Below are 13,323 nucleotides of genomic sequence, written 5' to 3'. Positions count from 1 at the left end.
GACATTACTCTTAACTCAATCTCTTCCTTGAAGGTGGTGGCAATACTGCTTCTATTCATTAATATGAAACACAGTCAAAGCATGGCTGCAAGGATCTTTCATGACAAAGAGCAAGCATTTTAACCAATGCTATAATGAATGCTTTTTTAGGCCTACTTCATATTTCTTGAAATATTTTAAAACTATACTCATTATACCCAAGCGCAAACATTGAAGCTGTTATCTGTAGTCAGAAAGGGACATTTTTCTCATATTTTAAATTCCTACAGACAAATAAAGCTTATATCACAACTGTCATATTAATATTTACAGAAATCGACAAAGCAAAATTCACGAAGACATATACCTTAAACCCCAGAAGAGGYGGTCGAGAGCAGCTTGTTACAAACTTGAGTAGTTTGCGTTTCTCTTCATCAGTGAAGCTTTCCACAACCCTCCAAAATATTTTTATTACAGGATGGTCTGCTGCGTAGCCACCTATGATGAGATTTATATGATTTAAAGATAGAATAGTTTTATATAAGAAAGAAACCCTTTGGAAAACCTAGCATCAATTTTTAAAAGCTTGGGGAGAATATTAAAAGCAGCAGGCTTACATGGCTGACCTCCATTATCTACAGATCTCTTCGAGCATTACATTTTTAGAGTTTCTCATTCATTGTTTATCTTAGACATACCATCYACCTCAACTTCTTAACTGCAGTTTTCTCCACTGAACCCTACTTGTTTATTTTAAGTTAGTTTTATTTAGTTTAGTGTTTTAGTATTTATCTAGGAACTATGGATTATTGTCATTCACTGCAAGAATTCGCAAAATGTGCAAGACTCAGGAGGTTATTTCATAAGCCAACTTACTTTGAGGTAAGCTAGGATGCGAACTTACGATATGTTAGCTACACTTTGGTTACATTCATGATGAATACAGGGAAAATGAATTAAGCATTTCTAACAGGGAAAGAATATAAGCAGTCCCTCAGGCTTTCTGAGAAATGATAAAGTATCTGAATGTGTTGGTAGAAACAACCATCCTCAAATCGTTTGCAGACTTAATTTGAGGGCAGCTAGACACAACCACTGACTAACTTCCAGTTAGAAAATTACATGTTCTCTAATTATCTGTCTGCAAACTGGTATTTAAGTGCATGAATACAATAAACCGCATACCTATATATCCCCACATTTAWAAAATCTGGTGTTATTTTTTCCCAACCTTTTGAAATTCAGGCAGCTATCTAGAGAGTTTGGCCAGCAAGGCTAGCCACAAGGACCCTAAAACTTCTTTTAAAAAGTAAGCTAGGTTGAAAAGCAAATTTATTTATTCCTGAATCAGTCATAACACATTTTTTATTTAAGTAAAATATACTCACCTGAATAGTTTGTGAAAGATTTAAGATCATCCAAACTAATAGGAACCTGGGCACCAGATATCAAAACCTAACAGTAAAGTAAATAGGTCAATTACATTACAGGCAGAAATTAAATGTTTCTTTGCAGTTTGAAATAAATGTTTTAGGAGTTTTAAGCAAAAATACCTGTATTTCCTGTTGATCAAACATTCGAAGCCATTCAAGATTCACAACATTGGCCAGCCCCTGACGGAAAGCAAGGCAATGCTGTCGAATTTGTTTGTTTAATCTGTAATCTGCCACCAGATGGATGTATGCTATTCGGTTAGCACTGGTGACAGGAATATCTTTTCCACCTGGCTTCAGCTCAACCACCTATAAACATAACAATTTTCATAAATCTTGGTAAACTTTAATTCGGTGTGCTGCAAATGGAAAACCAAACTGCGAAACATTCCAGTAAGTGATTTATATACTTGAGAGTAACTAGAATATACTCAAGAATATTCACCTCAAAATAAGATAAAAGATTATTACAAGTGTAGTTATTTTCTGTTTACTCATAAGTGCAAGAGAACAGTGCATGGTGCCCAGTTTTCAGAGCAAGCCCTTCAGCTGCAAGTACATAGAACTGACCACGTGGCCCTGTGGTCTATTACCAGAAGGTAAGTAGATTCAGCAGTATCAGAGCTCATTTGTAAGAGATGATGTTTAACGCTAAATTCACCATTGCAAATCAAACAGAAACTGAGGTGAAATCTTCCCCTTGGTAAAACCAATGTGAGCTTTCCCCTAGGTTCACTGCTGCTAGTAAGTGCCCTGGGATATAGAGTAGCTTGTAGAAGCACAAGGCTCACACATCACTGTTTCCTTCCAGTTGAATTAGGAAAGCTCAGCTTGACTGGCTATATTCTTCTGTTGAACTGTTTGGTGCAAGTGAACTCTGCAGAATCACATTATTAAAAACAGTACCCTCTGAGTCAAAATTAAGATTCTGATACAGAGGTGATTTACAGAATGATAAGCATTCAAAATTCATACTGCTGTAAAGCTAACTTACACATGTTCAGTACTTTCAAAAAAACAAAAAAAAAAGAAGGAAAAAGAAAAAAAAAAAAGACCTAAATCTTATCATTCTACCGAGAAGCTTAGCTTTTGTCCTTCAAGGACATCAAGATAAATCAGCATGGAAGAATTTATAGTAAAAAAAMCAAAGATACTGTCACTGTACTAAGATGCAAAACAATTTACAATAGGATCATGGGTAGTAGTTGTTAAAACATTAATGATCTTTACATATTCTACATTTTTTTACTACAAGAGCCTAGTTTTGCTGAGTAGCCCAATAAGAAGAGAGTACTAAAAAGAGGATTAAAAAAAATGAAAAACTGAGATGTGTTCACCTTCTCAAACCTTAAGAAAAAGTTTATTTTTCTACACTCTGAAGTCAGGGATTTTTTTTTCCCAACTGTTAGCAAACTGTATGCATTTTGATCTATGGTAATGATCGCATCTTTACAACACAGAGAATTAAACATAAATTGTGAATAGCTTCTTTTGTAACATGCTACCTAAAAATGTGAGCTGTTCCAGTACTAAGCAAAACGCAAAGTGTTACGATGAAAAATCTGTAGCACTTTTGAGCATTCACATTTTTACTGATTCATAGATTTTTAAGGCCAGAAGAGAACATTAAGATCTGTTATTCGACCTCCCAGATAACACAGGCCAGAGAATTCTAGATAGAGATTCCTGTATTTAACTCAATAAATCCACAGATGAGTTAGAACACATTTTTTAGAGAGACAGGCAATCCTGRTATAAAGACTCCGTATGATGGAGTATTTACCACTTCCCTTGATAAATTAGGCCAATTCTGAATTACCATGAGTGTTAAAAATATGTCGTACTTCCCACTTTAATTCTTCAGCTGCAAGCTTCTCAATTTTTTTAAGCCTACAGTAAAGAACTCACCAATATTACACATCACCTCTGCGTGTGGGAATTGCTATGTTCAAGTCCTTCTCCCTGAAGAATTAAATAAAATGAAGGTGTCAATCTCGCTTGCTCGGTGTTGTGCCCTGATCACGTGGCAACCCGCACTGCACACATGGGTTTGCTCTCTTCTGAGCGAGTCCCCTTCACCAAGACTCATGGACACAACCGACAGGACAGCTTTTTCCAGGCCCACCCCTTGCAGAGCCTGGTGTGTGGCGCAGCTGCCTGCTCCGGAGGGTACAGCCCCGTACATGGCAGACATGAACCAGTCTGCACTAACTGGCCTGAGGTGGACTCTTTTCCTGATAAAGTCCCCAAGGAGTATTTAGAAAGGTAGGGGATATTGTCCAGACCACAAATGAAACATCTGATGAGAAGTTGCCCAGCTTTCTCTCCTGATACTGCAGGTAACCACGCTGGTTAGAAACTTGCCATGTTCTACCTGCTACCCTTTTAGTACTGTTGCTAGGAAGTTTGTCAATAATTTCACTCATCTAATGATTAGAAACATTATAATTTCCAGTTCCAGTCCAATAGGTAAAGTTGGTTAATATCCATTCTTCTTGAAAGTTCAATATTGTCCTGTAGCTTAAACAATATTGTCCTATAGCTTCTTTTCCTTCTCCAATTATATCCATACATATATATCCATATATATCACAACTGCATCATTACCTGTTCTTTTGTCACTGCTTCACCAAATAAAATTTCTCTCTCTGAAGAGCACATTGAATTCAGGCATACTAAAGCATATTTATAGCACCTAACTTACCAAGTTTCTCTTAAAAATATGTGCACCATCAATAAACAAACTAATAGTTATTATTCTTTTTGCATACCACATTTTTTGTTAGGTCTCTCAGTATTTACGTAGAGAGATGCTCAAACCGACTTTCTTTCTAAAATGGTAAAAGGGAACTACTGGCAGGGAGTTCTAGAAACCACTGTATTTAGCATTCATCCCTGCACTTGGTGAACTAGAATCCAAATTGCTAACCTTCCATGCAAGCCACTAAATAGAGGGCAGGACACAAAGCAACTTATGCTTATGTTTGCATTATAATTATGGTGGTCTAAGGATATAGGGAAAGGTGTATCAATTGTCTAATGAAAGCTATTTTCTCTCCCTGCAATGCTCATACTGCAAATCTGAGAGAGAAAGTGCTGTATTCTTTTGGACTACTGTTTAAAAGAAAATAGGAAAAATATAAAAAAGAAAAAAAAAACACTTTTTTTGCTTTTGTTTTTGCATTTTTATTCAAAGTAGCAAATCTTGGTTTCTGATCTAGCAACAATTCACGGCAAAAAAACCCTACCGACACTGTAACTGCCCATGCCACAGATAAAACTACAGCATTCAGTTAACAGAATCTCACAGAGTTTTCCTGTGATCTCACTACCCATTCGCAGAGTTTGTAAATGTGAGATTAATTCTACCAGCACTGTGTCATAGTACCACCACAGTCTGAGAGAAAAAGGACAAATGTAGCAGGAATAATAAATACATTATGCCACAAAGAGTAAGAAGGATGTTAAGCAGAAGACAGAAAATGCTAAAGTTTGGGCTGGCAATAAAACTATGATTAATCTAGGTGCAGTTCACTTTTCACTCATTGTTTATTTTCACAGTGTTTTAATCGTACTACTGTAGAACTCCCACTCAATTCTAAATGTCAGGAATGTTTGTTAAACAGTTCCTCTTCAAAAAGGTCACAACACAATCTATCATGTCTTAAAAGATTTACCAGCTTGAATTTTATTTTCATCCGTTCAATTTTACCACTAGATGGTGCAAAATAGTAACACAGGTTATGCAGGAGGTGAGAGAATAGAAAACTTCCTCAAAATATGCATACTTACATCATCACCTAATTTCTATTTTGTAACTCTAAATTAAAAAGAAAAATCAAACCAATTTCATTTAAATTTGGTTAGTTATCAAAATAATATATTTAAAAAGCAATCAAGAAAGTATACATCTTATTTAGATAATAGGTATTTGGAACATTCAGATAATACCACAGATAATTGAATTCTAGTCCGTGCTGACACAGTATATCTTTAAAATGAAGGAAAAATATCAATGTGGGATAGAAAAATATCACGTTTAAAAATCTGCAAGAAAAGCTACTTCCCTACTTGTAGAAATGTGCACATAAGTTTTGCATCAGGCCTCCAAAATTCATGGTTAGATACACCTCAAACAACTGTTGCATGCACTTCTTAAGCACTAATGTTTCTCTTGGCTATAAATTCAGTTACATGTTTCCGTGAGAACCTACTTCCAGAAAATGTGCCCAACTTACATTTATATTCCTATTTAAACATACAAATATTAAGGTTTGTAAAAAACAAGTAAATCCCTGTATTTTCTGTATGCTGGCATTCAAGTGCCTGGGTTCAGGTGAGCATTGAGTTACACTATTATACTTACTGCAAATAAGTTTTCAGACATCAGAGTAATACTGAAATAAACAGTCACAATAAAATCAAAAAAGCTTAGTGAAAAACATGCAATTGGCCAAGCAAAATCAATTCAGGAAATTAATTTTCTGGCTCATGGAGAATAATCTGTCACACAAAGCAGCTCTGTAATGTGATTACAGGCAGGCAATGGGAAGTCTCTACTGGCAGAGGAACTTAATGCTAGGTGCTCCACGTACAAATCTGGCAGTGGCAGCTGCTTCCCAGGCTAATGGAAAAAAGGGGAATACTTGGAGAGTAAAGTGGGAAATACTTTAGGAAAGAATAAGGGACCTTTCACCTAGGTATTCTGAAGTATGAAGAGCTTTGTTATGTTTGAAGACTGAAGACACRCATTTGGTGCAATTTCAGAAAGCACTCTGAGATAAGGTTAAGAACTCCTACAAGCCTGTTCATGGTACAAAAGAGAATATTTTACCCCTTTTCTTGGTCTCTGGTCACTTTTGTCCAGATGATCCCTAAATTTTTTCACTATTCTGAAAATAAGTAAATAAAGCTTTTCTTTCTTTCCCTAGCATATGCCTTCCAGATGTTCAGGCAGGAGTCCCTGGTAGGATTTTGCATTTGAATGCCTAAGAATGCATTTGCCATAAGTGTTATAAATCTGCCTGAGAAGGATCAGTATCAACTTAAATATTTTGCTTCTGAAAAACCTCCAGAATCATTCATCCAAGCCACTGTATCCTAGTAAAGAAGCTGCCAGGACAAAAGATTTCATAATCATTTTTAAGGCTTCAAAATTTTCTCTCAAGAATTTAAAGGCAAAGAACTCTCCTATTGTCAGTCAATATATTTTCAATAACAGAAATGGCATTTGCATCTACTTTAAAAAACTAAAAAAGGGTTATCTTGAGATCAACTTCGATACTATTTGGATTTCACAGAAACCGCTGCCTCATATATTAAAGTGCTTTTCTAGGGATTTGTTTATGAAGGCCTTCATTTATGGAGTCTTCTGAGCACATTCAGACTGTTCTGATCCATATAATCTCAAGAATCATTGTTTGAGAAGATTCTGAGTACAGAACCTAATGTTTTTGAAGGAGTAGCAGTACATATTTGAATCTCTTCCTCTCATTCCCAGGACAGACACAAAACTTGCCTTCCTCATTGGGGGGGGAGAAAGAGAGAAAGTGTGAGAGAGAGGAAAGTGTAAGGGAGTAAGAGGTCCGAAGAAGAGAAGGTATTTTCTTGAACTTGTTAACTTAAGCTTATTATAAGCATTTTATCACCTTCTAACCTACAAGATAAAAGGAAAAATTAAAATATACAATACAGTTACTTGAAGGAATCTGTAACTAAATATATAACTGATATTCTTTAGAGACTTTTTACTGGCTACCATTTTATGCAGCTAATCCAACAGCTGCTGCAACATCACTGCATTACCTGGTTCTTTATCAAAAGCTAAAGCTATTTGGGGAAAAATGGTTGACTGCATAGCTCCCCTAATTAGCAGGTCTAATGTGCAAATTATTAAGTACCTTTTTCAACTTCTGGTGAATGCACTTTTACAAGAGTTTAATGGGATCTAAAAGCACATTACAGGATTGGAATCAATATACTGATAATAGAAATTCTACCTTCTACTACTGACAGAGGCAATAGTGCCGCTTCTGAATGTGTCTTTCATTGCAGATAATGCTTTTGTGCCACAATTGCTGGATGGACACTGTCACAAGGACAGCTATTTACARTGGTAGATTTATGATGCATTTATTGGCACTAATTTATTAGACACTAAAGTGGTTGTTTAGCTGAAAACTAGAGATAATGTACATTTGACGTAAAGAGTGCAAATTAAGCTCTTTTCCCAAAGTGAATTAGCCTTACCTTGACACAATTAATTAGTATGCAATGATTACATGAGTCAAACACCAGACAAAATATTTATCTATATGAGGCTTATTATGATGTTGAAGTGAAATATAAAAAGTAACTTGCTGCATTCAAATACAAAAAAACGCTGAAGAATCAATTAGTTCTGCTGAACTACACTAAAATGCAGTCTCATTAAAAGGTGGTTTATACTTCAAAGGTATAATGTTACCTCTCCAAGTATAAGCACAGTAATATAGCATCAGAATACTCAATTTATTGAGTTTAGTTACTCAGAAGCTCACTATTATAGTCAACCTTCCTTTTAAAGTTATGACAAATAATTAATAATCAAAAGTCTTGATACTAGTAGCCATAGCCCTCAGAGAATTTTAATGAACAAATTAGACTTCTTGGCAAGAATGCACTCGGTCCAAGTTTTTTGTAGCAGTCGGTAGAACTGGTAACATCTCTGTTTTGGACCTGCTGGTGTGCCGTTTCTCAACTATTTCTCTTTTCTATCTCTTTCTACCCTACTTGTTGAGCTAGGTTCTAACTTCTTTGCATAACTGAATTTTTAAGGACACATATACTAGACATATGTAGTACGGAAACCACAACCTCTCCAGAAAATAACAGCTATTTTTATTTTTAACTAAACTGGATTTGTGTTGGCTATGATCACTAACACTATTACTTGAAAAGCATTTAAGTGAAGGGGTTTAGAATACGAACAGCAGATTTTTTCCCCTCAAAACCCTTGGTTATATTAGAAACTGCCAACTTCTGTGCCTTGCAACCTAGTAACCAAATACATGTATGCTATAGAAATCAATTTGGTAATCAAACAATTACTTTCTGAACATGCTACAATAAAACTCCTGCTCTATAACTAAGAAAATGCTTTCCTATACATCCGTATTACATACCTTTATCTCAATTTTTTTTTTTTTTTTTTTTAAGTATTTTTCTGAAAACAGTGCAGCTCCAGGGATTTTATATAGTGAGTTGGAACCCAGGAAAAAAATGGCATGTGGCTTATGTTTTACACAAACCATTATTTATGTTAGGTAATTGCTGACCCTCTCCCCCTTAAGTATGATTTATGAACCCAAAATTTGAGGATACTATTTTAAATTGTAACAAAGTCCAGCTTTTAGGATCTTCCCAAATGACAGGAAACGGATGATGGAAGAATAAAATCTGAGCTTATTGCTGTTAAAACAGAAGTCTTAGGCATCAAACTTGCTATGATTTAAGCAGCTGCAAAAGAGCTCAGTGTAACAATTTCCTGGACCAGCCGCTGCATCTCAGTGGTGCTGCTCCTCAGCTAGAGCGTGTATAGTCCCAGGCGTCCCTCACCAATAGGGACACTGAAGAGAACGGTTTACTCCCTTTCATAACGTTTTTCTTCCATAAGAAATCAGGCCTGAATTAGGATGCTGTTGCACATGACAACATTGTCAGGTCTATTTTTTTGACCCAAGTTATGGGTAATGGAAAGGAAACAAGAAGGACAACTCCTGAGCAGTGCTTTAGGCTCCACATTTTGATAACAGAATAATCCACTGACACACTAACATTGGAGCAGCACTTTGAGAGAAAGATAAGTAAGGAATTAAATACAATCCTGCATAGCCTTCCTATAGCTGCAAACAGATTTCTGCTTCTGTTCTCATCTCTGCTATTCAGAACAGGACAACGATAAACTGAAACAAAACAACTCCATTTCCAACTCTCCCTTCTTAAAGAAGCCCTGAAACAGCACTCACTGAAGTGAGCAGCTCAAAAAATGAGCCTAGGATGTGGAGAAGTGATTTGACTTTCACTAATATCTCAGGTAAATACACTTCATCAGATATCGATACCCATCCTTACAGGTGGGAAAGGGAAAACATAGAGAAAATAAATATGCTCTGATTCTTCCAGCAGCCTGGTGGTTTTGTGAGAGGTTCGGGTTTGTCACACACCTAACTTATTCACAGTCCACAACCTGACAAGCAAAATACAAGATCATCCCCTGCACCCTCTTTGCTCTCAGAAACAGCGTCTGCACGCTGAACGTAAATCCTATCTCTTCCTGATCTGATGGATCCTTTTATATATATATATATATATATATATATATATATATACACACACATATATATATATACACACACACACATACATATATATATACACACACACAGAGAGAAAGAGAGCGAGAGAGAGAGGGAGAGATGGGTAAAAGAAGGATGCAGGAGAGTCTGACAAAGAAATTTGAAAACAAAGCAGCTACTGAAGGAGACTTTTTTTTTTTTTAAGAAAGCAAGCAGAAAAGAAAAGGTAAGAGTGAAACAGAAGAAAAGAAAAAGAAAATATAGGAAAGATGTCACAGGAAAAAATATATAGAAACACACCAACAGGCACATACACATATGCACTTTCTGTATGTGAATGCATACACACATAGGAAAAAGGGAAGCAACAGAGCAAAGGCTGAGAGGGAAATAAAAAGCAAGATACTTTTTTCTTTTAAAATACTGACAGAATTGAGACTGTAAAAATGACTAATAAACATTAAAATCAAATATAACAGGCAAAGAGAACTACACAATTTTTATTCCTCAAAAATGAGAGGAAGCATGACAACAAACTTTATCCAAGAAGGTTAACTCTATGAGCACATACAGGCATACTTTTCAAGTCCTGGTGATTAATTCTCTACGATGAGCACAAGGGATCTTTACCATCCACAACAGAGCAAATAAAACCCATTATTAAATTCTGTAGTGTAAAATTGCCATAAAAGCTCATACTGTAAGGACCTAAATAACTGGCTCAATTAGAATTTTAGAAGCACTGAACAGCAGTTTATCCCCTCCGACTCAATGGGCAGCTCAGCCCCTCCAAAAAATTTGGCCTTTTTTCTTGTTGTTTTATTAAGGTTTTGAAAATTCTGAGCATCAGTAACAGCTAAAGGAGACAGCATATACCTCACAATAACTCCGGTTCCAAAAAACAGCATAAAGTAGAAATTCTATAGTTTATGTACCATCTAACTTTTGCAATTATTTGAAGTGGAATCAAAGAAACAATTTAACAGTTGTGACTTATCACTTTCACATTCAAAAATTAATTAGTAGGGATACTAATGATTCAGCATTCAAACATAACAGAAAAAAAATGCCGAAGCACCACTCTTACCTGTGCTTCCCCAAGGTCATTATTTACCACAGTGAAGTTCAGTCCAAGTTCTTCTACATCCCCTTCATAGCTCTTGAGAAAAAGCAAATTCTTGTACATTTCTGGATCTAATGAAGCTAAATGATGAATGTCAACATCAGCGCTTGTCCCCAGTAACTTTGAGAGGAAAAAACTAGCAAATGGTAGCTCCACCAGCATATTTTCATAAAGAGCCTAAAAACCAAAATGATTTTTAAAAAAATTAGATTGTATTGTAGTACCACATAAAAATTCTAAAAGCTATTGTGTATTTCTTAACTTGTTGGTAACTCCTCTTTAATTTAGTGCCTGAATAGGATCTTGTGGTATCACAATATCTCACCTATTGCATCAATTTAAAAATGCTTAACTGAAGCTTGAAATTTGAATATCCTTTTTAAATACCAAGCTCAAAAATTTACAAATTAATTACGCAGTGATTTAAAAGGTAAGGCCACAGCTTATCTGTCCTTAATCTTCTTGTCCAAACTGTTAGATCAAACAGGAAGYGTATAAACTGTATACATTATTTGTAAGAAAAACAAAATTTCTTAAAAGACAATGCAACGGCATCAAGAATGTCTTCAAAAAAGCTGTCGTCTCTTCCTCCATTCCACCGAACCATCTGGTTCTCCACAAGCAAGGTTATTCCATTCATAAATTGCTACAGGTAAAACAAATACAGTTTGACCCTGAAAAGTAACCATGTAAAAATCATACTCCTTAAAAAGCATTTTTAAAAACTGTTTAAAAACAGTACTTTTCTTAATGAATTGACAGGTGCTATTCCTCTTGCAYGTTATACAGCTTCATCATTGTGTACTCTGGCAAACAATACATCACTTCTGTTTAGTCCCTCTAAAATCAATCAATATGGCTAAGAGAAAAGACAGCTGAATTCTACTAYTTACTGGTATCATCGAAGAACATCCTAATTTTCCAAGTCCAGGGCCTATCAGTAACATCTGTATCATATGTTCAATCTGCATATGCCTGGCACTGTTACCATTGTCAACAGACTAATGAATCAAAAATGAGCCTGATCTAAATCTGCATAATGCAAATGTGTATTTCTACTGTAAACTAAAGATTTGCTCAGGAATTTTCAAAAATGCACAAAGCCCCAGCAATACCATTTGCAGTCAGTCTAATTTACTGTTGCATTTCAATGTAATGCAAAACAATTTTTCACATAATCATCAACAACATGTTGACCAGAAGAGAAAAAGTACTTATGACAACCCTTGAAAGAAGGAGAGATGGAGATCTTGGGGCTAGAAAGCAAAAGCCCATCAACATTTAAAGAAAGCCTATACGAATAAAGGAAAAACAGCAGCGGATTTCTCTCTAAAAAATCCCCGAAATATGTTTTCTATTCATAGCGTTTCCCATTGTCCATTTGTTTGCCACATCAGCATCTCTAACACTGACAATCCAATCTTTAAAGTATCATTAATATCACTGCCAGGCAGATCAGAAAAGGCATCATGAACATAAAATCATTATTTGTTCTTTTTGTTCTTTTAGAGCTGTGTTTCGGCATTACTTAATTCGTCCACAGTCTCCTGCAAAACTCAGAAAAGGAAGTACAATGAGCAAAAAATCCCCCCAACAAATGTAGCAGTAATCACTCAATGATATTCCAACAAAGATGTTAAGAAAAACATATACAATTCCTTAAACTTTTGAAAGAACATTTCTATGAGGTGAGTTAGACCTTGCAGAAAGAATTGAGAATAATGAGTTCAAAGCCAAAGGGTGCATTATATTTAGAGCTATATGATTTATTCAAGGTGTAGAAGTCGAAATCCTCATTTGTATAGTTGACTTTAAAAGCAAACTAGAGGGATAAATCATTAATTTTCAATGTATAAGGTCAGTGTTTGCTGTTCCTGCATTAGTAACAATAAAACCATTGTAATTCCTTAAATATATCAAAGCTACTCGAATTTAAAATGGAATTCCATCTATGACTCATAAAATGTAAATGCAGAGGTGTAATTTTTTACACAAGGCAGGTTTAAGCCTTTAGAGCATTTAATATACAAGGACTAATAAATGATAGCACTAAAAACTATGATCACATCAGCTAAATGGATTATAAATTAAATTTCCATAATGTATGCAACTGAAATACAAATGTAGACATAAATCAAGGTATTTTCTAAACACAGGTTAATTACACAAATTCAAAACCTGTCTATTTTTTATGCAAAATAATCCACTTAGCATTTTTCATACCAGTCTTAAGTCTTCGCCACTTGTAACACTTGATCCTAGAAGCCTATCAATAATTTCACGTCAAGAAAAAACAGCAATAGGTATATTGAAGAAACTTGTATGTTATTTTTCAAGTGTCTGTCTTTTATGAGTGTTTATTGCTAGAAATTGTGCCAAAATGATTTGAAATAAAAAGGATTAATTATAGTAGAAGCTTTTTAATATAAGTGAGTGCAGCTGTAATGCAATT

The 13,323-nt window shown here is 35.3% G+C and overlaps 1 protein-coding gene across 1 annotated transcript in view; it reads right to left on the bottom strand.

The window, feature by feature from the left end:
* The window catches only part of UBE3C (ubiquitin protein ligase E3C), an 86,765-nt gene that overhangs the window by 9,068 nt on the left and 64,374 nt on the right, over positions 1-13,323 (bottom strand). The window contains exons 19-22 of the mRNA XM_026069255.1: positions 10,836-11,048; positions 1,533-1,721; positions 1,368-1,434; positions 347-477 (exon numbers count right to left, since the gene is read on the bottom strand). Coding sequence (XP_025925040.1) covers positions 347-477; positions 1,368-1,434; positions 1,533-1,721; positions 10,836-11,048 — 600 coding nt within the window. The remainder of the gene's footprint in view (positions 1-346; positions 478-1,367; positions 1,435-1,532; positions 1,722-10,835; positions 11,049-13,323) is intronic.

This window comes from Apteryx rowi, unplaced genomic scaffold (assembly GCF_003343035.1).
Source record: "Apteryx rowi isolate R43461 unplaced genomic scaffold, aptRow1 scaffold_29, whole genome shotgun sequence".
In the NCBI taxonomy this organism is placed as follows: domain Eukaryota; kingdom Metazoa; phylum Chordata; class Aves; order Apterygiformes; family Apterygidae; genus Apteryx; species Apteryx rowi.
This window is presented reverse-complemented; position numbering and strand designations above follow the sequence as displayed.